A 26,837-nucleotide genomic window follows, 5' to 3' on the forward strand; every position below is an offset into this window, starting at 1 on the left:
CAGGCCGTCACAGGGCTACATAATTAGTGGGATGGATTCAGTTTGTTCTTTTAATAACTTTGAAAAATGTGGTCATGCATTTTAATGATGCATTAGGTTTCTCCCTGAGGGTGTGGTCTTTTCTGAGCAACACATGCCAAAGAGTGTAACACTGTCTCATCTGTGATCATTAACTTCACTGCACTCCCACTGTGGGGGCTCAGTCGATCAATTGCCTCTGATAACTGCAGTCATTTACCGATTGTTTTTGCAGAGAACACCCCACCCCCCCCCCCTGAAGACTGATGCTGAGCGTTAATGACTGCTGTCATTCCTGCCGGAAAGAATGTCATCTCAAAAATGCAGAAGAAAACATCATCAGCAAAGAAAAATCTATAAACCGACCAGATTAAAAAAAAAAAGCTGGTCTGGAAACAACAATATCTGTACAACATGCGGCCCAGCTGGCTTGCTCTAGTACTACTCCTGTTTACCCCGAGGATTATCCTTTTTTTTTTCATTTTGTCATGCTTCTGCAGGCAATAAAAAACACCAAACAGAAGTGAAAAGAATCTGGAGATTGATATTTGCATAAATTATTTACAGCGGCTTTGGAAAATATCCCAAGCATGAAGGAGGAAAAAGGTCATCTCTGTCAAAAGGCCCAGCAGTGACGTGTATTTGATGAAGATGTGGCTGAGTATGGCACAGATGAAGATCTTCAATCTTCTGGCAACAAAAGGCCAATTTTTCAGTCTGGAGTCGTGTTTCTAATTCAGTTTGAGTTGGAGCAAGAAGTACTTTAGTCAGATTTATATCAACATTAACCATTATAATCAATTTGGCAACTCTTGCTATACTTAACAACTTTCCAGACCTTTTTTAATGAGATTTCTGTTTTTCCGGTGACATTGGAGGCTTTCTTTGAGGTGGACATTCCATCTAAAGCCCACCATGCCAGATGTTTAACCAACCCCTCCCAGATTTTTGCAATTATATGCATATAACCACTTTGCACAAATGATAGACCTTCTAACACCTTTTCAGATGCGCAATAGCTACTTTCCTTAATGAGGAAGTCAAATCAAACACATTTAAATCACATTTGATTTAAATAACATACCAGTTCACAAAATCTTTATTTTTTAAAGACATATATGATGAACAACATTTTTCATCTCTGCTTGTTTTTTCTTTTCTTAATTCTACACTCTTAGATTTGTTTGGTCTGCATCAAAGTCTTCTTTCTCTGCCAAACAAAGTGACCGTTTGGAGAAAATGAACGTGGTCTGAAAGATGTCCGTTCATTTTATTCCTATGATAACAAGAGTTTCTGTGCTCTTTGGCTTCAGTCTGTGTAAATCTGAGGGTAAAAACTGTGACCACGTGTCAAATGTCCAGACAGGGGGTTGACTGCCACGAGTGCTGCAGGTTTTTGGGTGGTCCGGCCCGTGGGAGGGTCATAGAGGAAAGAGGAGCGCAGGTGTGTCCTACAGTTTACGTGAGGCTCTTACGGCCACTTCGAGGGACGTCATGAAAATGGAACATACCATTGTTGTGTGTGTGTGGTAATGCCATGTCTCGTGAGTCTTATGTTATGTCCTGAGTTGTGCATTTTTGGTTAATATTTGTCACCTGTGTTGACTCGTTTAGCACTTCCTGTTTTATTTTTTTAACACAAACTCTCCTCTTGTTTCAGGGATCGTTACTTCCTGCCCTTGTCTGTCCCCTACAGGTGTGACTGTCTGTCTAATCCTCCCTGACTGTGATCCCCTCCCTCATGTCTTAAGTAGTCTGAGTCTCTCTTTGTCCTGTGCCAGTGTTTTTGGTCATCTCCTGTGCCACACTGATTGCCATTATCTGAGTCCAGACCCGAGTTCTGTCCGGACAGGTAAGTGTATCGTGAAGTATTCATGAGGCTAATTAAGGTTACACACACTTATGATGTATGGGTGGTGCTGTCGTACGGCATCCTTACATTTCATTGCAATTGATACCTAACTGTCCACACATGGATGTCCCTAAACAAACTACACTCTAATTTCCTCATTTCTAACAGTATGGCTTCACCGTACTTACTCTTGCATGTTGCGTAATCCTTGTGCTATCCTAGGCACTTTAACAGTGGGAGTTGGGTCATCTAGACCCACTAGACAGTGCTCTGAGCCTTTTTTCTTCAATGATTTGTGATCTTCACTGGTGTCCATGGATTACATGAAATCTTTCCACCTTTATCCACCTTTGTCATGGTAGGGAGAACAGGTCAATGTAAGGGTGGGGTCATCTAAGATAGCACAAGGGTTAAGTGCCACTTGCGTGGCCCGTACAGGTTTTAGCGACCTGGAGTTATCCCCTGTCCACCCCTAGGGGTAGTTGTGATTAAGGCTTTAACACAAGGGTCCCCAAATCCCGTCTGATGTAAAGCATTCATCAGCAGACTGATTTGACATGCGAGGTTTGTTCAAGGACAAAAATGAGGTTTACAAATGTTTTACAAATTGAGCGTCTTCATCTTTTCCTGGCTTGGTTGCTGCACATATTGAAGAGCTACAAAAGCCTTCATGTTTGACCTACAAGAGTCTGTTTTGATACTGGAAACATTTTGGCGTTGAATTATTAAATTGCTTCCATGTCCCTCCAAACTAAAACATGTCATGTCTGCTGAAGTGGGTCAGACTGAAGATTTGGGCTTGACAGGCATAGAGTGCTCCGTCTCTGCTGCCCCACATGAAAGGGAGGATCACCTTCTTTCAGTTTCACCAGGTTTCTGTTTGGAGTTTGAACGCATTCCCTAAATCAAAGAAGCCTTGCAGCCGCTTTTCAATCAAAGCAGGTGAGCGGCAGCAGCTCAAACACAGAGATGAGCCAGGTTCTGTCAGGCCCACCGGCTTTATTCTGCCCTGGAGAGGCTGATGGAGCAGCACTAATACACCTCAGAAATATGCAGCTCAGATTTACAAGAATCCTCAACGGACTTTAAAGAAAAAGCGTCTCCTCTAAGCCCACGCTCACAAGGTAGCAGACAGTTTCTGCTGTTTTAGGAGAGGACAGATGGTGGCTCTGAGCCAAACTCCTAACCAGGGAACACGATAAATTCATCCGTTGTTTATCCTTTAAATATGCAAATGGATTTTTGCTCCTGCTTTAATGAAAGTGGCCTGGAAAGGGCACCGGCTTGGCACACGCCTTTCACTTATGTGCGCACACACCTCTGGGAAGCAGAAGTGCTGCTACCGGAGATATTCTGGAAATCCTCCCAAACGTCCTCACTCCGAACTGGCACCGTGACAAACAGATATGTCATCTTGAGTCTTCCCAGACTCCGCACACACCTTCACCTTAACTACATCCACATGTCAGTGCGGTGGAAGGAGGCTCATTTACATTCCTGTGCTGCACAGGAACATTTCCCCCTAAAACATTCACCGAGTAAAATCCGAACACTGCAAACTATTTGATGCTCGCAAAGATTTCAAACCTTGTTTGTAGACATGGAGATGTTTTAGCAGGTTTGAAGTTGTTTCAAATGGTCTTACACCTTTCTATGCGTTTCTCAAAATAGCACGGTGCAGATTTTTTTGTTTCATTAAGAGCAAAGGATCTGGAAATAATGATTATATGAATAATGAAATGATTATTAAAATGAGTCTGCTCCAGTTTTCGAGTTTGCTCCAAAATCTTGGCAACGGAAAACTTGATTCAATACTTAAATAAACTTAATTTGTTTAATAAATATATTAAACAAATGTCCAACTGTTTACTTGCATAAATGTTTTATTTAAACTCTGCTGAAAACACGGCTGTGTCCCAATTACTTCCCTAATCACTACATAGTGCACTTTGTAGTGCGTTCGCCATTTTGTAGTGCTGTACGGATCTAAATTCCAAAAATCCAATGCCCTAAAAAAACCTCTGCGAAAAACCAGCGTTCATCAATGCTCACTAGATTGGTGAATATAGACCACAATGCATTGCGTTTGGACATTTTTTTTTTAACCAAAATAATGTATTTAAATGTATTTTTTTGATGGTCTGTACTGTATATTATGGTATTAATAAGAAGTTTGTGGTCAATAATTTTTGTATAAGGCTCAATACTATATGTGATGAATTAGAGAACAGTGGACCTGTAGTTTTGTTCTAGTGTTTTTATTTATGTGTTTTTTTTCTGAAGCTGTAAGCGATTGAAAAAGATCCGCCTCTGTGAAGCCACTTTTTTTTTGTTCTAATTTGATCTTTTACTGCAACACAGTGTCACAAATTTAAACAAAACTACCTTAAAATTAGACTTTTGACAGCAGTAATTAGGTTTGATTAAAAATAAATTAATTTGATCAAAAAATTAAAGGTTATGATTAATTCATCGCACAAAAAAATGAATCACACGACAGCACCAATTTAAATTGCAGTTTAGCTTTTGGTTCAATAATGAGGTTGTTATTTTAAAGTTCAATAAATGTGTTAAAGGTTAGACTGACATTTATTGTCATTATTTTGAAAACAGACGTGTTAAGAATAAGAGCTCGTTTTAGATTTTATGTGGATTTATTAAGGTGGACCAACTTGTACTGAAATCTTTTTTTTGTTCTTATTTTGTTCTAAAATGAGTCATTTTCACTGATTACAATAGTTTTTTCGTCACTATAATCAAAATGAACAGCAATTAGGTTCATAAGCTCAAAAATACAAACCATTTGTTTAGAACTAGAAAAAAAAAAAACATATTATTGAGCTGGAGAACTTTCACTTTGAAGTGATTCCATCAAACGGTTGGCTTCTTTTTTTGGTTATTTTTCCTTTTTGAATTCCTATGGAACTCCCTATTTCTAGATTTCCTTGTTGAGTAAAAAATATTGATTCATGGACAGATCATGTGGCTACTTTCTTATGATTTTCTTCATAACATTAGTGCTCTTTTCCTATTTTAAGGCTACCTCTTTTTGCAGGGGACTTCTTAGCACGGATTTAGGATCTCAATCTCGTTAAAGTGGTCAATCTTAGGAATTTCAAGAAATAATGAAGAAAATCATATATATAAATACAAAGTTGTACTGGGAGAGAAATTACAAAATAACATAAACCATATCTTGTCTATTAGATCTTCTGGTATCTTCAGAATCAACAGAAATGTTCCTTCCCCATCCTGTTTCTGGTTAAACAGATTCAAAAGCAGCAGTTCAATTAGTCGGCCGATAACTCCGCAGGAGCAGCGGTCCTCTCAGGAAGGAAAACCCAGGCCTTCCAGCTTTGTATTTTTTGTCAATAATCCAGTTTAGTCTGAAATAAGTGGTTTAGCTCAGCCCCACAGGAGGCTTGTGGGCGGGGCTTTTCTTCTCTTTTGTGCTTCAGTCGCAATCAGCTCAGAGCTGCAACAATTTAGGCTTTTATAAATCAGCCGCATCAAATATCCTTGGAGATGAAATGCAAAACCGCCCAATTAAGGGAGCCCTGTTTGTGCCTCTGTCTACCTTTTATTCCCCTGGACAATGATTGAACTAATTTGAGTGAAAGGAAATTCAGGCTAAAAGGCTTTTTTCTTCTCTTTTTCTGTAAATGTCAGCTGCAGATTGAGATGTTAGGCTAAAATGGGGATAATTACAAAAATATAATAGCCTAATGCTTTAAATATATGCATTTATTTTTTTAAACCAACTCATATATCGGAAGTCCATCAAATCTGAAGTTCATCATTTCAGTCGTCACACTTGAGAGGAATTCCTGAGCCAGCCTCCTGAATGACCCTCCTTTTGTTGCTAAAGATCCATTTTCTGCAGCTGACATCCATCAAAATCCTGTCCACGTTCATAGACTTGTAATGGAAGTGAAAATGAGTTCACAACACCAATCACACCGCCTTCACAACCTTCAGACAGTGACACACACACACACAGACACACACATATGAAGCAGATATCTGGTAGGCGCTCTGGATTCCTGTGAAAGCCTCCATAAATCTCTCTGTGGGTTTGATGGATGGATAGAAACTCTGTTTGTGTCCTTCCTGCTCAACTGCTGGAACAGCTAATCTGCCTTGAACCACACAGCCACCATTTATCTCCTCTTATCAGCTACAGCGGTTGTGATAATCCAAGAAAGCGCAGAACCTTTGGGTGTAAAACCTGATTACTGGGACTCAAAACAAGATAAGACACTAATTTCTCACATCCTGACAATGTGTTGTACAATACATGCCTGCATATATACTGAGCCAGGCTGCTGCATTCACCGTATGCTCATTTTGAGCTATTTTCACACATTTTCAGCTGAGTTCACTTCAGATGACTTGAGGAGATCCATGTTAATGATCACAGTGTGAGAGCCTGATAGGCAGCGAAAGACAGAAAGACCCCAAGCTCTCCAACTGTATTTGTGCAGCATAAAGGCCCGTACACACCGGGACGAATATTCGCCAGGCGTTATTCGCCAGCGTTTTTCGCCACGTCTTTTGTGTTCACACCCAGGCGATTTTCGCTGACGGTGAGCCGAGCGAACATGCAATTTCATTCCCTGACATTAGATGGCGCTTAATGTAAACAGAAATACTCCTGTACACAAGGTGGCGCTGCGCAACTTTACGCTTCTTAAAGTCGCTTTTCGCTCAGAAGAAGAGAGCAAGTATTTACGCGCTTGTCAGAATCATACAAAGAAAACATGAATATTTCAAGCATCAGTAGCTCCAACTGGTGCTTGGTAAGGGGATATTTAAGAATGTCCGTCATTATTGCTTCGCGGCAGTGTCGACGCTACTTGGCGTCTATCTTCTTCGCTGGTATGTGTGCTCAGAAAGGCAGTTTTGTGTTTGAGCGTCCCCAAGTTGTGTTTTACTGTAACTTCAGAAGCTCCAGGCACGTGTGCAAAAGCGCCATTCTCATTGGTCGAATAGATTTCGACGCGACGCGTCGAAAAAAAAAAACGAACCCGAGGCGTTTTTTTTTTTCGACGCTTTGGCGCGTGGCGTTTTTTCGCCTCGGTGTGCACACTCTCATTGGTGCCCTTTGTTTAGTCACGAGGCGTTAAACGTCGGCGAAAATCGCCGGCGAAATTCGTCCCGGTGTGAACAGGCCTTAAGAGGTAAAAAAAAAAAAAAAACGGCGTATGTTCTTTGTCACAAATATCATCTTTTTCAAAAGGCATTTATTTATCTGCTCCCGATTCAAGATTAGAAAAAAAGAAATACTCAGAAATACAATTTTAAGACCAACTTTCTTACTTTAGTGTACGTCCTCCATCAGGAAAAATGCAACAGAATCATGTTAAAAACACAATTTACATTGAAGTGGGTGTTTAGAAAATATATATTTTGATCAATTCGCCATAATATCTACTAATATCTTGATTTGACTGCTAACTTTCTCACTTTGTCTTTATTAGTTGTAATAATGATGCCTTACAGTCACAGATGGAGGCAGTGGAATCTCATGCATAACACATTAATATTTGGTGCCATTTTCCCAACACTTGTTTTCCACACAAAGGATCAATAATTTCTTGCTTATCAATACTTTTTTTTCTGTATTTTTCCCCCCATCCCAACTGTAGTCAGAAAAACAACAACTGCAGATTAGCTTTAGCAGCAAACATTCACTGCAGTTCTGATCTGAAACCTTCATCCATTCTAGTGGAAAAAACTCTAACAATGATTCCAATAAAAATAGACACGTTTTCAGCTGATTCCACGATCACTGTTATGGTGCCATATTTTTTTGTGTGCCTTATCTGGATAGGCCATCCGGACAACACAGGCCTTTCTGGGCATGTTTAGTTTAGTTTAGTTTAGTTTAGTTTAGTTTAGTTTTCCACAATGTGTCACAAATAACAAATCCCCTCACAATACAGAACGTGGAAAAAATGGACACCCCCGAAGGAGATGTTATTATTAGCGGTCCAGCATTTTAGTCTAGCGTAAAAGTATCAAAGATGAGTGGTGGAAAGAAAAGTATTATAATAGTTTAATAAATAAAAGAATAATCTGAGAATTTAATGGTAATATTAGTGGAAAGTGTTGGACAATAAGCCAATAAGTTTGAATAACATAAACTGAGGTGCGTGACCATATAAGTGTCACAAACAGAGAGAAATCACAAACACATTAATAAGTGGTTTCGGCCACAGCAACATTATGTACAGTATGTTGACAAATTTCAGTTTCCTTTTGAACATGTATGTTGTAGCAGACTGTTTGACGTCATTTTCTAAAATATTCCAAATTTGTGGACCTGTAGAAAAGTCAGAGAAGCTAGTAAATTGTAACTTTCTGTTTTTTTCCTTTTAGCATATGCTTTCCCCTGGTGTCATGGTGATGAGAGGCTGAGAGAAGTGGTCACACAAACGACTGTTTAATTTGTTAACAACACTGTACATCGCACATGCGTTATATGTATTGATTTCCGGTAACTTAAGGAGGCTGAATCTGTGGAAGAATGGATCTGTTGGAGAATCTGCCGTGGACCAGTTTATTGCCCTTATGGCTTTCTTTTGTGAGTCTGAAGTTTTGTTCCAACAGCCATTAGGCTGATTTCTAATGGATGTGGTCTATTTATTTTTCTGGACCGTGCAGACCAGCGAGCTAAAAAAATGGCTTCAAACGCCAATATTCAGTCATTAAAATGACCAGATATTGTCAAATGAAAGAATATTGCAAGATGTTGAAAGTCATCGTCCTAAATTTTTCTTGGTTTTGTGCTTTTTGTTGCCAGCCAGACATGAAACAATCGTATCTGATGTCTTTTAATTCTTGATTTCAGTAAAGATCTTAACTGTCATCGGATCAAGATGAGCTGAAAAGCGTCATGCAGTCTTTACGTAGAAATGACTATGACTGAGTTCAACCATCAACCTTCACAATAGGGTTTACCAAAAGTCGTGAGAGGCACTGTTGGATGGAGGGTTCATGTGAAGCTGAAGGTCATGAAGTTGGAGCCCACTGCGGATGACCCTAAAACTGCTGGTAATCGAAGCTTTTAACCCCGCAGGATCCCATCTGAGGCCCTCCAGAGTGGGCTCTGGGGGCTGGCAGGGGTCCAGAGCACAACCATGGTTGAGGAGCCAACTCAGAAAGTCATGGAAAGATGCCAGCAATGAGTGGGCAAATAATAACTCATTTATTCACTACCAAACTAATACACATAAAACCTGCTGCTCCCTAAAGTAGACACGAGACCACAACAAAAAGCATCACATAATAATATCGAGACATATTTCAGACTCACTGCAAGGTCACCACCGGCGCTAAATCACAATTCCTGATTTTATTTTTCCCTGAATGGAAATGAAAGTGCCGCAGCACAAATGCATTATTAAATCATTATTATTATTATTAAAAAGGGCACTGCCAGTTCAAACTCAGAAGTCTGAATATTGAGGCCTCGTAACAACCTGCTACTTTTTTTAATTTGTCAGAAACACTCAACCTGAATGGAATTCATTTTTTGCAACAACAAAAAGTGAAATTTCTTTTCCTAAAGACTCCACTCCATTGGAAAAATGATTCTTTTTTTGGATTAGGGTTGTTTTTAAAATGTATTTGTGGCATTTTTCTGAGGATGGAGGACATATTTAAAGAGAATTAAGCTCAAATTTGATTGCTTTAAGTATTTCTTTATTCAAATCAGGAGCAGACAAAAAAAAGCAGTTTTGAAAAGAACATATTGGTCACATAGAAAATCTGCTGAGTGGACCACAAGCTCCCTGCTCCCCTTAAACAGAGAGCTCTGAGCTACAGGGAGGGGAAGTGGGGCGGGGCTGCTCAGCACCAACAGTCCTGCCCACAACTCGGAGGCAAATTTCTATTAAACTACTGCCGCTCTGCAGAAATTATGTCCTAGAAAGCGACAAGTTTTTCATTATTAAAAGACCACTGGGAACACTTGATTTGAGAGGGTCTTTAAAGGACTTTAAGTGTAACATTAAGTGTGTAAATAAAAAAATGGGAATATATGTACGACTGAAGAACAACCTGCAACTTTTCTATTTGTCCTAAACACTGAACCAGGACGCAATTATTTATTTTTGTAAAACAATTAGCGTTATATATGTAGTCCTAAATCTAAATCATTTTTGATAAGGAAAACTGATTTAAAAAAATAGCCATCTTTCAATCTTAGGCCCAGAAGATATCGGTTTAGGCATCAAAAGTGACTGTCTAAAAAGGTTCTTGTTTCATTAGTGTCCCTTAGACCTCATCATGGGGCAGTCTCTGTTCAGATGGATTTACTGCTTTAAGGAGAACGTAATCTGAGTCCGACTGAGCCGTGAAGGAGAAGTGATGGGGGGGGGTTAAGTGGAGATCAAGGAGAAGAAGAACAAGATAATCAACAGAAAATCACCCACTTTGTCTAACTCTGTGGTTGGTGATGCTTGAACTGAAAGAAAATGTGGAGAAAACCCGCCTCACTCCATTGCTTTTTGTTCTAAATGCCGCTTTGCTGATGAGCGGGGCCTCGGGAATACTGAGTTTTTAAACAAGACTGTTGGTTCTCATGACCTAATAACATCATTTGATAAAATATAAAAGTATATATAGACTTCTATCAGCTAAAAGGTCAGAAAAAAGCAACATCTTTTCAATCAATCTTCATTGCTTCTCGGGATAAACTGCAGTGACATTTTGAAAACCCAACGGGTCAAGCAGACCAAACAAAGAGAATTTAATGACAAAGGAAAACCAAAGTCAACTCCAAGCCCTTAACGTTGGAGAGAAGATATTTATTGAGGGAAACCGCAGAAGTGGTTAGTAAAAATAAACCCAGAGTTTCTGATTCTGGTCTTTCATTTCCCATATTTATTTGTACTGTGAAGTCCAACGAGACCGAGTGACCACTACTGTAAATTCAAGCTCCAAGCTTGGGGGATGGATTCTTGGCCTTGAGCGACTCGTGGCCTCTACAGGTCCCTAAAGATAAACAGAGAATGGGAATAAAATGCACCATTTGAGTGGAGTTTTGTCCAAACTAGACTTCTCTGGATTACCACTCATTACTGTGCATTTGGGAGATTAAAGCCATTGTACTGCTGAGTTTCAATGGCTGTAATCTGAAGCGGTGGAGGGAAAGAGCCCAAGGCAGAGCTGGGATCTAAAGCTAAGCAGACGGACGTCAAAGTCGCAGTCGTAGAAAACGGCATTATTTCTCTCTTTCTTTTTTTTTTTTTTTTTGTCTTGAAAATAACTCTCTGGTGTGTCATGTTACAGTTGACCACCACATTGCAGGGACACCATAACATTTGTAGCTGTATATACTGGCGAGTAACAAGCATGACAGGAGCTCACAGAACATCCAGGAAAAAGATGACTTGTGGTGTGAGATGATGACTTGCAGTTGTTGCCAAAACTTTAAACATTTCTTGCAGAAAAATGAAAAACAATGTGCTGTACGTTTGCCAGAAACATGATACGTTTTGGAAAAAAATACGTTTAGCAAAGTAGAGGCGATAAGCGGAGAGAGAACATCTTCCAAAAAACTCCATCGCACTGTAAGCTGTAACAGATTTAAAACTTATATTTTATTTTATTGGGTTTGAAGTTTTTGCCACTTCTCTTGGCTCAACACACTTTCCAAGGTTCTTTACAGTATTTTGTTCTCATTCATAACTAGGATAAGAAAATTAGTATTAAAATGAGTCCTTTTGCTGCAAACCCTTGTCTTGACAATAGAAAAAATTGATTCTCTGGTGGAAGGTGTTCGGCAGCGGGGGGCCACCATCACTGTGTGAATGGGACTGTGACTGTGAAGCGCTTTGGTACTGTCTATACTGTCTATACTGGCTATGCAAGTTCACGCCATTTACCGTTTACCAGTTGTTCCGCTCCGAGGCTGGAATCGAGCATTTTCAGAGTGAGGAAACTCAGAGCAAACCGGAGGTCAGTCCGATTGGAAACAAACCGAGACCCCCTCAAAAAGATGGGTCAGAGAGCGGTTCCTGGTCCCAGACCGAAAACTTGATCTGGATTATCAAGGGGAACGAACTCTGGTTCCCTTGAACCCTTGTGTTATCCTAGGCACTTTAACATTGGGAGTGGGGTCATCTAGATCAGTGTTTTTCAACCAGTGTGCCGCGGCACACTAGTGTGCCGTGGGAGATGGTCAGGTGTGCCGTGGAAAATTGCCCTCATTAATTGATCTAAAAACATTTCCCATCTCCAGGAAATCAGCTCTGTGTTCATCCAAACAGGCCCTGATAAAACACTGAGTAGTTAGGAATATGAAAGATCATAAAATCCTTTTTTCTTTGTGTTTATTTGATTCTATTAAAGACATTTTTATAAGAATGACGGTAACGCGATTTAGCTGCAGCTATAACTGTTATCTGAAAAGTCCAGCAGCTTTTACTGTCTCCACGACTCCACCAATCATTCTTGAAGGCTTAATCACATGTCATCAGTCTGACCAATCAGAAGTGGTTAAAGTATTCACTTCCTTGTTCCAATTTAGCTCATAACTCACTCAGTTCCAACAAAAACACCAGCTAAAGTTCGTCTTTAGCGGTGTAGCTTTCCACAGAATCCGGTATCAGACCGTGGAACAAGTGAACAAAACCATGAAGCTCAGAGACGCGAGTCTTTTGCCGTTTTCTGGCAGTTTTCACACTACATATCCCATGATGCATTGGCTTAAAGGGATAGCGCCTCAGCGTACAATGAGTCGTCCTTGTTACATGTCTTGAAACCACAACGAACATACAGTTTGTATGTAACTTAAGTTTTATTACATCTTTTAGAAAAAACATCTGCAACTTCCTGCTTTTTCTGCCACAATTTGTGATAATTGTGGCAGAGGAGGGGGGGCTGTAGATCAAAACAGACTATGAGTTTCTGTTTTTTTTTTTTTTTTGGGATGCTGGTGTGCCGCGGGATTTTTGTCAAGGTTAAAGTGTGCCGTGGCTCAAAAAAGGTTGAAAAACACTGATCTAGACCCACTAGACGGTACACTGAACCTTTTTTCTTCAATGATTTGTGATCTTCACTGGTGTCCATGGATTACATGAAATCTTTCCACCTTTATCCACCTTTGTCATGGTAGGGGGAACACGTCAATGTGAGGGTGGGGGGTCATCTAAGATAGAACGAGGGTTAAGCGGACCAAATGTGTCCAGTTTGAATACAGTCTAAGATGTGATGATGTTTTATTAAGATTGCCCAATATACATAAAATATTCTTATTTTGTTCACATTTTGTTCTAAAATAAGTCATTTCCACTTATTACAGTAATAACCAAAATGATCTATTAGTAGGTTAAATAAATATCAAAAATACAAACCATTTGCTTGGAACTAGTAAACAAAAATCTTCTTAGTGGACTGTAGAAAATTCAATTTGAAGTAATTTATCTAAAAAGTTGGCTCTTTTAGATTATTTTTCTCTCTTTGAATGCTTATGTCAGTTCTTGATTTAGAAACGTTGTTTTTCAATTTCTTAAGTAAACTATATTGCTGCATGGAGAGATTATTATAGATCGTTTGATTTCTTCTTTTCCTATTTCTACCTCTTTTTGCTGTGTAGAAACTGGGACTTTGCTGTGAATGTTATTCAAAAAGCAAACCAGCCTCATAAATACATAAAACCTTTATAAAATAAATGACAGTTTTGTGATCTGTCAGTACGTCTCCCCCCGTGCCTTCATGCAGGCTTGAATTCATTCTAAAGCTGTACACACCAACATTTCCAATCAGCGGGGATTTGGACAAGAACTCCCAGATGTGAAGCAGAAAAATGAAACCTGTAGGTTCGCTTTAGTGTGTCAAAACACTGAGATCCAGAGAACCTGATTCTATCCAGCTCTATTTAAATAATAAATAAACCACTTCACATCTGTCTGTTCATCTATTAGAATGGATGCGCTGTCCTGAGGTCAGTCACAGAACTGAGCTTTGATCCTTTAATCAACCCAAGTCTCAATCCAACTGGAATTTATTTTAGACCCTTTTTTAAGGATTTATTTTTCCCCCCTCACAGACGGCATCTATGTTTACAACTGCTGGATTGTCCCGTGGCTTTGCTGCTGTAATCATTCCAGTATGGGACAGTGGGGCGAGCGAAACTGTAAAAAGCCTCCAGCCCATTTATTACAAACATTTGACCAAAGGAGCAGAAAGTGCAGCTAAACAAGACCGAAAACGATTTCAGAGTTCTGAAGGGAAGATGAAAAAAAAAAAACTAGAAACCAACACTTGGTGGGGTTGAATTGTAAAATAATCTGGTTTTGTTTGATCCCAGAGGGCCGAAGGGTGCGTGGAATTCAGTACGTGGCAAGAACGCTTCTTGGCTGCCCATGAATCAGTTTCCTTAAATGCTATCTGACCACGCAATCTGAGAGGGGAGGGGAGGGGATGGGGGTGGGGAAGTTCAAGCCTAAGGTGACATCAAGACTAGGAAATGACCCCCCCCCCCAAAAAAAAAAAAACAAAAAAAAAAACAACAACAACAAGAAGAAACCAAACACGAGTCACTCAAACATTATTGCGGTCAGTGAGGCCAACAGACTGAACAAGCTGATCAGGAAGGCGGGTTCTGTCATTGGCTGCAAACAGGAAACCTTTGAAGCAGTGATGGAGAGGAGGTCACTGAACAGACTCCTTTCAATCATGGACAACCCAGACAACCTCTCCACCCTGTTCCCGACAAACAGCGGAGCTCCTTCTCTAGGAGGCTCAGACAGTTCTGCTCCAAAACTGCCCGGTACCAGAAATCCTTCATACCCAATGCAATAACCCTGTACAACAAATCACAATGCAAAAGATAACCTTTGCACATTTTTTATCATCTATTTATTTTGTTTTTTTCTATTTTGCACATTTCTTTTGCACATCTTTTTACCTGCACTCTTCTGTAAATAGCTTTTTAAATAATACTACCTTGTTGTTTGCATTTATGCTACATTTTCTTTGTTCTTGTTTTTTTATATTATTCTTAGTCTTTTTTTCACCTCTGCTGTCAGTTGCTATGGTGACAAACAAATGTCCCACGTGTGGGATCAATAAAGGATTTCTGATTCTGATTCTGATTTGGATTATCCACCACCTCCTTTAAAGCCTGAAATTGTTTTTAGGACGTCTTAGTTGCTAAACATGAATCCGTCTTTCAGCTGAAAATGACATCAGCTGTTATTCTGCAACCATTCTAAATCCCTTCACACGGACCCCAAAGCTTTGTTTTTAAGCGTCCACCAGGTTTATTTTTTATTTTTTTGTAAATGTAAACTACTGAGATGTTCACCATAGGAGCCATCTCAAATTGATGCTTTGTCCCTTGGCTGTCCCTCCGTTAGGACACGCCCTCCAACCCTTTTTCCTTTATACACTTTTTTAGAAAAACCTTTTTCACTTATATTCTAGCCGAAGAGATGACAAGTGCTAGATGTTTTGTCTTTGCAACAGCTTGAAGACCTGATGCGACTCGTTCAGTTAGAGAGACAGATCCATGATGGTGGCTTCCTGACTGTAAAACAGCAGAATCAACTTGGAGAATTGTATTGATGCCAGCTGTCTAATTAGGCTTGTTTTGATCGCACATTTTAATATTTAGCTAATAGTTTTGTTTAAGCTGAAATCGAACACATTTTAGAAAATAAGAGACGCAGTGAGGATTTAAAAAAATTCACTTGATTGTTTGAAGACAGCTTTTAAACCAGCCTGAGCTGAGCAGCTCTTCATTGTCCTGCTTCTCTTTTCTTGATGCATCTTCTGTCTGAAGGGAAAGTCTTCCACATGACTGGCTGTTGCTGCTGCTGCTGGAAACGTCAGGTCCACTTCTGCCTGATGGACCGTTGTCCTGAATTCAATACCGCGCCGGCACCTGCATCACCTGGTTTTGGCGCAAAGCAAAGACATCACTAAACCCCGAAGGCACACCTTCCCAAATTTACCAAAAAAATCCTTTAAATTGGCAAACATTTTTTGGAATTTAATAAAATAATAACAATAATGGATTTGATTTATCTGCGCTTTTCCAGACGTTCACAATGTCCATTATTCATTCACTCCTCATTACTTGAATGACAGAGGCGTGGCTGCCAGTTTGCAGCTACCGCCCCTCTGACCATCACCAGGACGTTCATGGACATTCACACACCAGTGAAGCCCCACTGGAGGCAGGGAGGTGTCTTGCCCAAGGACACAACGACGGTTGACTGGGGGGATTGAACCACCGACCCGTCAAACATTGGATGACCTGCTCGACCGCATGAGCCACTGCCACCCTTTATGGTGAGAAGTTCATACAAGAATGTAAAAAAACTATAAACCCCAAACTTTTACCAAATGAAAAAAGTGTATCTGTAACGGCTGCTTTTTTGTATTTTCAACCTTTGTTTTTTTATTGGGGGGTTTCAGTTGCTTTTTTTTGAGTAATTTTATGCGGGGGTGGGGTTTTGAGCCAACCCCCACCATTCATCTGCTGGACTATTTAAACATGTAGTTGTACAGTTGGATAAGCTAATCGTTCTCTAAGAGTTGTGGTACATGGGCTGTCCGTCCTGGGGGAGGATCCCTCCTTCATGTGGACACCACTGAGGTTTCTTCTTTTGTTTTGGATTCTGTTTTTATTTCTTTTTAGGAGTTTTTCCTTACAGAGAAGGAGGGGCTAACGGCAGGGATGTCCAGTGTAGCTTTGCAGTTACCCATTGAATTTTGTGACTGATTTCATGTTATACATTTACCAGTATGAAGCCCATTGAGACGACTATTGTTGTAATATTGGGCTATATAAATAAAATTGAATTAAATTGGCTAACAATCTAATTTTTATTACAAAATTAATGGTTAAAAATAGTTGATCAATGCAGTTGTTAATCTTCAGAGCAGAATTTTTAAAAAAAATTATTTTTGAGAGATTTTTTAAGTTGCATTGGATCAAATGTGGAATGACAACTCATCACAGCAATTTTCAGAAGAAAGACTAAGAACCCCCTATTTGGAGGAATACCATCATCATCATCATCATCATCATCATCGTCATCATCATCATCATCAAGGCATAGAATGCATATAAATATTTACAACAGTAATCATAAAAGCTAAACTAAATTGTAACACAGAAGATCTGCTTTCTCTTTTTGTAGCCACTTTGTCATATTTCTCCTTGAATTTATTATGTAACTTACATTCTACCACCTTATACCTTGTTCTATCTTAGATGACCCCCCCCCCCCTTCCATTGACGTGTTCTCTCTACCATGACAAAGGTGGATAAAGGTGGAAAGATTTCATGTAATCCATGGACACCAGTGAAGATCACAAATCATTGAAGAAAAAAGGTTCAGAGCACTGTCTAGTGGGTCTAGATGACCCCACTCCCAATGTTAAAGTGCTGTGGATAGCACAAGGGTTAAAAAAGAGGTATTCTACTGGACTACATTGTTTTTTTTTTATTGATATAGGTTGAGGTGCTGCCCTTTTTCTTTTTTATCTGCAGCAGAAGCAGTGGTCTGTATCTTCACGTATGAGGTAGCTAGTTGGTGGCAGGGGGCATCAGCTGAGCCCAAAAAGCTCAATCCATCACATGTTGACAGGAGTCATTAGAGCATAGAGGAGCATCTGTGGAGCTACAAGTAAGATTCTGTGAGGTGGCCTTAGTTTCTTTAAGCATCAGCGAAAACGCTGGGAATCCCACCTAGTGTACATCATGAAGAGCTCATGTGAGAACTCTTCCTCCCATCAATCTCTCTTCCTTCCTTCCATCAAGGTCAGACCTTTCCAGCTCCCAAACACCTGAGCTCCCCGACCACGTCGGCTGTCAGTGTCCTCGCCCTCCAGACTCATTCCTCACAGGACAAGTGAAAGGAAAAAAACAACAGGAGGCGTGAAAAGATGATGTGTGCAGGTTTGACATGCTCTGGAGCCAGCTGGGTCTCGTCCCAGATTTGGAAAAACCTTTTCTACTCGTGCTGTTAGATGTTTGAGGAGAACAAGGGCGTCCGCGAAGGAATGCTTTGAGTTCCCTCAGGACGTTTTGGAGACCTTTTGTGTGCTTAGAAAAGGCTGCGAGACGTCAGGCATTGACGTCGCATCGCAAAGATGCATCGTCTGCCTCCAGTGAACGACTTCAGAGCGTCAGATTTCAAAAGTCTTGTCCCATCTGGGTTTGAGCTCAAGCTTTAAACTCCACATGATTGAAACAAAAGAAACAAAAACACATTACATCCTAAAACGTAGACAAAAAGCTTAGCACAGCATCCGCACAACAAATCAGAATAAAGGAGTTTTACGACCGCTCTGTTTTTCCTTTTAGGCTTTCTGTTCACCGTCTCCAACGTTCCTTTTTTATTGCTAAACCAAACAATCGCAGTCCAACGTCACATGCTAATAGCTATCAGATTCTATTCCTTCCTCAATGAAATTATGGGCTGTAATTGTCTTCATCTAGTATTGGAAATGAGCCTATTAACTAATCCGGTGCACAACAACAGTCTTGTGAGGCCCTTTTTTCCACATAACGTGTGGTTTCACCGCATTCTCATCGCTGCCAGCGCCCTAACTCCTGAGCGCTATCAATTCATGGCCTGGATACATGGCAGCACATGGCCATAAAGGCTTTAATCAGGCAAAAAGCAACTGGAGAATCTCAGCACTGTAAAGGTCAGCTTGAATAAACAATTTAATGACAGCTTCTTTCCTCCCCTTTTCAAGACCGAACACGTCTTGGAAAGAACCAATTAGAAGACTTTAAACTGAAGCTGGGTCTGGCAGCAGTTATCAACGGCGTACGTGCCGGCGGATTCAACCCTAAACATACAGACTAATGACTGCAGAAAGAAAAATAGAAGGCTGATGCTGCTGGAAACGAGTGTCGGTCGTTTTAGGTTTAGAAAAATGGTTATGTGCAAATAAATACGCCATGTTTATTGCATCCAGTGGAGCATTTTCTGGTTGAAAATAAAAACAAGTATTTAACTTTATTTGAAAACTGAACTCTACAGAACATTGTTTGCTAAAACTGCTCTAATTTTTTGATAATTGTTTTGAATCGCCAAAAAATGTGGTACGCTAGTGGCCGCTCTGACACCAAAGCTTTAGCTCCAGTGGTTTTTGAACATCTTTGAATTTGACGACAGAGTCTGTTGGAATTGTGTTAATTGTTTTAAAACTTTACTACACAGTAGTAAAAAGCTGCTTTTTTTCTGCTCCAAAATGCATTTCAATAACGTTAATCACGTAAAAAGGTCGAACACCCACAGTTGTTCAGAGAGCCCGTGTTATTTTACGGTTGTCGATGTTTAAGGGTTGATGGTAAATTAGGATGCCAGTTTACGGTCTAAAACACCAAACATTTTAGGAAGACTAAATCCACTGTTTTTTGATGATGAAAATGCAGATGTTTTGTGGAAAAAATACGCCATAATACATTTATTATAATGAAAAATTATTCTGACATTATGCATTTTGTTCTACATTTGCAGATGTGGTAAGCATTGATGCTCGCTAGTTTCTCAGAGACTTCTAGGACATTCAGACCATCGACTGTAAAAGAGAACTGGTCTGAGTGACTCCTCCCCCCTGGCATTCCAAACAGGAAGTACCTGCTGGCTCCAGAGAAAAGAAACAGCTGTTACTCATTCTATTGGTCAGAATAACCATTCTGGATCTGATATCTTTTATTAACATGTTCTTGATAATCCTAATGTTTTTTTTTATTCGTGATGTTTTGCTGCATCAGGAGTTATTCAAGTTATAAACTGACCAAACAGATTCCTCAATAAATGTAGGTGTTTGATTGACAGATTCCGCGTTCACCTTCTAACATGCTCACTCCTGATAGGAGAGAGTGGTCACCATAAAAATGTAGACTTAGACCAACACAGACCAATCACAGTTTACTGAGGTCACCGGGTTCCAACATGCCAATGTACAAATCATGGGAAAATGGCGACTGAATTGACTTCATTTGGTTGGAACCAGAAGCAAGGCATTTTCTATAGGTTACAACACACGCGATCCGTCCAGTTATTGTACAGTCAATGATTTGGACCGCCTCAATAAAGGGTGAATGCACTATATAGCACATAAAGTGGTGAAAAGTAAAGAGATTTGCACAAAGCCATAGAGCTTCACTGCATAAATACAGTACAGATGAACTCAAACACTGGTTTCCCATAAAGTCATCCCTCAAATGTGCACTTACAAAGAAAAAAGCTCATTTAAAAACGCATTACAACATTTTACTTTACAACGTGTTTTATCAGCACATATTTGGATTCCTTTAATCCACAATAACTGCAACCCCTAACCCCGAAGACTAACCAACGGTGGCAAAATTCTTATCTGTTCCACAATATCAAAAGCATTAAGATGTAAAAAGCCCACTGAATTATATTTAAGGTTTTATGTGACCTGCAGTCATTGTTGGACGAGTTTTTTATGAACCTGTAGATAAAAGAGCAGCTTCCAGTCTTCAAAGAGAGCCCGTAATGACACAAAGGGAGCTGTAGATAAAACTCCAGATGTACTGTAATTGACTGCACGCCACCATCAGATAAGGAAGCCGCACTTTACTGTTTCAAGTGTTAAATGTCAAATGAGCTGTGTAGAAATCTCGGAGATAAAACGGTGCTGGCCCATTACAGCTTGTCGCTCATGCAACTGATCTGCCTTCTTACGAGTTTGATAGAGTTACATTTGTGCTTTTACACTTCAATCTTTCGAAAACATTATTAGGAGGTCTTATAAGAAGTTTTATTTTTATTTTTGTGCATTAATGTATGTTTAATGTACAATTTAACTTACATGCAGTCAGTGTTTTATCTGCAACTCCCCTTTGCAGGCCACCACTCAACATCATAGGAGACAAATGTTCCAAATTGTGAAAGGGCTGTTTGTCATTTAGATCAGAGTGGGTCGTGAAATTCATGCCTGATCACAAAGTCCTCTTTGCTCAAGAGACAACAAGAAGGAAGTCTAGATCTGGAAATGAGAGAGCTGTTGTTCTGCCTTTTATGCCGTCTGTGGTGAGCCTAAATGACACGCTATGATAATGACAGTTGTCAGCTGAAATGTGCGTGTCACAAAAACAAAGGCCTGACCGTCAGAGAAACGTTTTCTCATTCTTCACTCGTGTGCAATTCAAGTTCATTTATCTAAAAAGCAAAAATAAATATTTTGTATGTGGCTTTTGGAAAATATGCATTCAGTGTTACAAAAAAAGGGCTACAGAGCTGCAAAAACATAATCCTAGATCAGGAGGTCCCTAAGCAAAAATAAAACACAGCAATTGTTTTTTTTTTAAATAGTTCTTCTCTTTAATAATTATTTCAGGCAACTCAAAGCACAGTAGATTACATAAGAAGCAGAATTTGTGTTAAGAAAAACTGGTTTCAACTATTTTAATCAGTCCTTTACTTTATTATTCTCAATGGTGAAGGTAATAAAACAATAATAAAATGTTTGTGTTGCATTGTTTTCGAAAAGCATTTGATGTTACAACAATAATTTACAAAGAACTAACATTTACTGCACAACTATAGGGTCAAATTTAGATCATTTTAAAATGAATGGGGAAAAAAAAGTAAATTTTAAAAAAAAAGATTCGAAAAATTGAAAACAAGACACTGTGATTCAAACAAAAAATAAAATCTAAAAACAGTTTTAAACTCAAAAGAACATATTGTAAACGTAATGAGTTTTTTTATTAAATTAAAAATTGTAAAATTGAAAAACTACGGTAATATTGTAAACTTGGAAAAAAATGTGAATAAATAAGTGTAAATGTAAAACTTGAATAAAAAAGTTCAATTGAAAAGTTTTACCAAATAAAATAATGTTTACTTGTTTACTTATTTATAAAAAATCATAGTATCTTCTTTTCATTCTTTCAAATTTTTATTTTTTTATTTTTTATTTTTCAAATTTACAATCTTGTTTTTCATTAGCTTTAAGCTGATTTGACCCGACACAAAACTTTGAGAAATATTTTTAAGTTTATTGACATTCAGGATTTTTCTTGTTTCAATGCCGGATTTTATATTAAGTATCTTACATTTAATTGTAAAGCTTTTATTTCAGATTTTTTATATATTTTTTCTAGTTTTATGCAAAGCTGATGTAGTAAAAACACCAAACACTGACTTCAGTGTGAAGTGGAAGCAGAAATCTGCCACGGAGTCTCTGTTTGCCATTGTTTACCTCAGTGGCAAACAATGACAGAAATACACGGAGCCTCCACTGCGGCAAAACTAAAAGCATCTTTCAGTCCCTTTTTTCTCCCAAAGACAATGGGATTGGCGCTGTGTTTGGTCTGTCAGCTCTGAGGCATCATTTACTTCGGCCCTTTTGGCCCATTTTCCTTACAGTCTAAGCGGGCCTGACAAGTCATTAGAGGGCTCGTCTTCCAGCAGCGATGGACGGACCACACTCCAGAAGACACGATGAGGACGATAAAGTGGAAACGATGGGGGCACAGCACGGTGACGGAGGCAGCAACGGGTCGAGTCTTCATCACCACAGTTTACCGAGCAGTAACAGGGACACGAGGGATTCACTGTTTGCTCTTCTTTCCGGCTTTTGGGGCCAGTTCACCACACTCCGACTGGCTGCTCTGCCGCTTTTTGGTCACATTTATGCACACATCCCGCTGAATTTACCACGATGGGTGGGGAGCTGCAGATGGCAAACTGAATAGGCGGTAAATGGTAATTGGTTCTGAAAGGTGCTTTTGGGAAAAAAGGCTGGTGCTTCAATAATAAGAAAGAAAAAAAAAGATGATTGCTTTTGTTCACTTGGGCACTCTAAAAAAATAAAAATTTACATTTTTTGTTACTGGTATGCAAAACAGAAGAAAAATATAATCTGCTAAAATATAGATATTAGATGAAATAGGAAGGTATTGACTTTCTTCATTTCTGCAACAGCAGGGGGGGAATATGCACGGATTTAAACAAACCAATTTTTTTTAAAATCAGAAAATAAAATCTAGTTTATGTATTTTTTTCTGAATTTAATAGAATAAAAACAGCATTGAATCAGGGTGGTGAATCTGTTCATCACCCAGCAGACAAAACATCAATGAACTTAAAGCTATTGTTTAGAAATTTAGAGAAGTACTTACAAAACCTCTTTTAGACCGTTGTGCGCTTTACAAAAAAGAACAGGAAGAATTTTTCTTTATGTAAGTTGTGGACATCACACTCATGAGTTATTTCTACCAGTACATTTACAAGCAATGTTTTCTGACAGATTGGGTGGTTATAGTTAGAGGAAGGAAATTAATCTGAGAGAAGTCGAGGCACGCAAAACTAAAAAGAGCTTTTGTATAACAACATATGGAGTAAAGTTATGGAAGAGTCTGAATGATGTACCACCACAGTAATAGTAGTATAAACCACTTTAAGCAAAAGAGAATAGTTTTCAGTATGAGGAAGAAAGATGAATCTGAGTTCTACAGCTTCTTGTTTGTGTAGGTGCTATCTTATAAAAATGAGGTACTGTGTTGTTGTTTGTTCTTTATTATTGTGTTGAGGTAACCTGCGGTTATCAGGTTTTAATGCACACCCAGCAGCCAATCAGGATCGAGTATTCACCCGGACCATGGTATAAAAAGTGATAATGCACACTTTGTCTTCCATTAACCCTTTCTTCTAATCACGAAACAATTTCCCTTTGTTGTTTTCTATGTAGAATTCGAAATAAATTTACAAACAAACGGTAAAGCTCTGTCGGAGCCTCCTGCCGACCAAGGGAAAACATTTTTGTCCGGTCGAACTTTTTTCAAATCAACCAAGAACTACAATTCCCAGAGCCCCACCCCTTTACGTCACCAAAAAAAACAAAAGGTCCTCGGTAGAAACCAAAATGAGTTCCTTCAGTTGTATGCTGTGGCTGGAAGAAAACTGTTTGCATTGCTGGTTAGTCAGAAGGATAAGGGACTTTTGTTAATCAACTGCTTTTTGCTCATGCTATTTTGTCATTGAAATGACTTGAATGAATGTGTATTGAAATGACTGTGCCAAAATATTTGCCTGGGTTGTCGACTGGAAAATAGTTTACCTTGTAGACGAGCGTGACGATCTGCCGCAGCCTGAGTCTGTGGACAACGCAGACGTCGTACAACGCAGACACGGCCAGGACGGTGACTCCCAGCTCCTTCCACAGCATGCTGCATGCAGCACATCCCAAACTGCCCAGGAGCCACGCTGTGAGCCGCAGGGCCCCGTCCGGCCCCCGCAGCCTGCAGTGACGGATGTAACACAGCAGCGACAGCAAAAAGAACAGGGCAGCACCCTCGTCGGCCCGTCCGACCACACCGGCCACCGCCTCGGTGTGGATGGGGTGAGAAGCGAAGAGCAAGCCTGCCAGAAGGCTCCACGGTCCTCCTCCGAGCAGCAGGCGAGCCAGGATGGTAAACAGGACAGTTACAGCACCGTGGAAGGCCACATTAACCACGTGGTACCCCCAAGGCTCCATCCCACCCACAGCATGATTAAGGCGGAAGGAGAGGGTGCAGAGGGGTCGGTAAGACTTATGGCTGCCACTGTGTGTGAGTAAGGTGCCCCAGAAGTCATCGTAAAAGAGGTTTGTCCAGGGGGTCTCTGGAAGGAGGTCCTGATTGGTCTTGATTGCACGGCTGTGAGAGAAAAGAAATGGAAATGTCAGGTGGAAAAAAGCTGTTTACCGCTCAATGTAGATTTACACTTTCTGGGAATTCAGAAAAACAATCTTTTTTAAATTTTTTATATTTGTTTAAAGTTTTACCACAAAGTGATAAAGGTTTTGGACAGTTTAGTCACCGAGGCCTGTGGATCTGATATTAAGTAAAACCATCAAACCCACAGCCACAAACACAAACACATGCATGCTGGGAAACGGTGTTTAGAGAGATTGTGGCCTCTAGGGACAAACAACCTGGCAGCTCACATACAGGAGGAAGAAACAAAAATGTAAGCCAAAGGACACCGTATACCAGAGTTCAAGCTTTAAGCTCTTTGTTTATGTGGACACTAGCAACCAAACATCCCCTTTGTCACAGGTAAACCCACCTAATATTGTCACATCAGCCTCTAGCTGTCAATGTCTGTGCCTGCCAGCTCTTCCTGCTAGCACATGTTGCCACACGAGAATATTTGCATGGATGCCAACGGCTTTTTGTCCCGTTCCACACACCTCCGCTGTTCCTCTACGGCATCCTGATGGTTTTCTTAATGAGCCGCCCCAGAGAGAGGGTGGCTGCCAAAGCAGAGCAGAGGTGTTGCAATTTGCAAGCGTGATAAATGGTACATGACAACTGGTAACAAAGCAAGCGCACCAGGTTGTAATCTGTCCTCACTGTTGTCGCAATTCCCACACAAATGAGCTCAGAGGGAGATGGGTGGAGAGAAAACCGGGACGCCTCGTGCAGGAACTGACAACCCCTTTATTAGTAAATAAAGAAGAGGGAAAAGCAGAGTATCAAGGAGAAAAGCGCCACATCCTTAGATGCTCTTGGAATCTCAGGCCAAACGTCGTGTCCTGACGAAGAGCTGCCAAAGCAGAGCTATCCTCCTTCAAAAAGAGCGCGTGAGAAGTTTTGTTTGCTGCTGCAGGGATTGCAACATCCATCAAAGACTGAACCCATTCTGTGAAAGGGATGAGTGGCTATATTCTCTGTTGTGATGGATCTCAGGGAATGCAGTAAGTACTACCAGGCTTTGGGATGCTGGAAAAAGGCAAGGCAATAATCAGGAGGGATTCAAAAGAAATGCCTTGGATCTCAGAACAAAAGTGATTGGGTTTCCACTCACTCTGTCTCTCTCTGGAGAGGCTGATGAAGCCTGGAACCCTGCAGGTTTAGAGCCGCTCGTCCAAATCTCCACTGGATTTCTCAGACACGCTGAAGTGTTTTCACAAGCTCCTTTGTCAGATTAAACCTCCACTCAATTAAGGATGCTCCGATAAACGGTGCTAAAGTTCAGAATCACAAAAACATATCATGGAATAACTGAGAAATGCAGAAATAAAGGGGCTGTGGCCTCCTGCTTCACTCTTTCACCACTGTCAGAGCGGATAAATGACTTTACCCGCAGTTGAAGTAAAACATTTGCATTTGGGTCCAGGAAGTCATGCTTGCTTTCTCCAATCTGTCAGCTCATTGATTCAGCATGTGTGTTCATCAACGCCGCGCCGCTCTCCTCTTCTGAGCAAACAGGCCAGCTGGTGAGGAGGATCGGGTTTCCGCTGCTGGCTGGACCTGATTTTTCAGGAGAGCTGGCAGCAGCGCAGACTCCTGTGTGCGCTCGGACCCTCTCCAGCCGGGAGCACATTCCTCCCCCAAACACCGACCTGCACACCCACTCCCAGAGGAACGGAGAGGTCATGGGGGCCACTAACGAGGAAAAACGTCTTCACCTTCCCTTAGTCTCTCCTGATAATCTGCTTCTGTCTGCATGTGTGTACCTTTCCAGAATTTGTGTGGATTTTCTTCATGAGGCTTAGTCTGTTATTTCTGTTCTCTGTTGCATCAGAAACTGCAGTTTTATCCTCGTTGTTTAGTTGGCCAAAGCTTGGACAAATCTTAGTTATACAGCATGGAACATCTAAAGTCCCACTGCTGTGCCCTTTTTTTTCCATTTTTAAAGCATCCCTTGTGGTCTTTTAATAATCATTATGCTGTTTATTTTAAGCAAAAATCCAAAAAGCTGTGTCGGTTTCAAGCACATAGTTTCTGCAGGGCAGGAGTTCGTTAGAAATTCAGCTCTGAGTTGTGTAGCAACCCCGCCCCCCGTTCCCCTCCCCATTGCTGAGGGCTCTCTGTTTTAGATATGTCCTCAATCGTCAGTAGAATTCCACAAGAACATGTTAAAACCACCAAAAACACTATTTTCACTGGAGTGAGTCTTTTAAAAAATAGTTCATGCAAGTGAAAAAAAAAAAAGGTAATGATAGATACAGAATATGCAAATTT

At 40.2% G+C, this 26,837-nt stretch overlaps 1 protein-coding gene across 1 annotated transcript in view; it reads right to left on the bottom strand.

Moving 5' to 3' along the window:
- LOC101161726 (transmembrane and TPR repeat-containing protein 2-like) overlaps positions 1–26,837 on the bottom strand; it is a 107,956-nt gene that overhangs the window by 35,812 nt on the left and 45,307 nt on the right. The window contains exon 2 of the mRNA XM_023956084.1: positions 23,948–24,524. Within this exon, the coding sequence (XP_023811852.1) occupies positions 23,948–24,524 (577 nt within the window). The remainder of the gene's footprint in view (positions 1–23,947; positions 24,525–26,837) is intronic.

The sequence above is a fragment of the Oryzias latipes genome, chromosome 6, assembly GCF_002234675.1.
Source record: "Oryzias latipes chromosome 6, ASM223467v1".
Taxonomy (NCBI): domain Eukaryota; kingdom Metazoa; phylum Chordata; class Actinopteri; order Beloniformes; family Adrianichthyidae; genus Oryzias; species Oryzias latipes.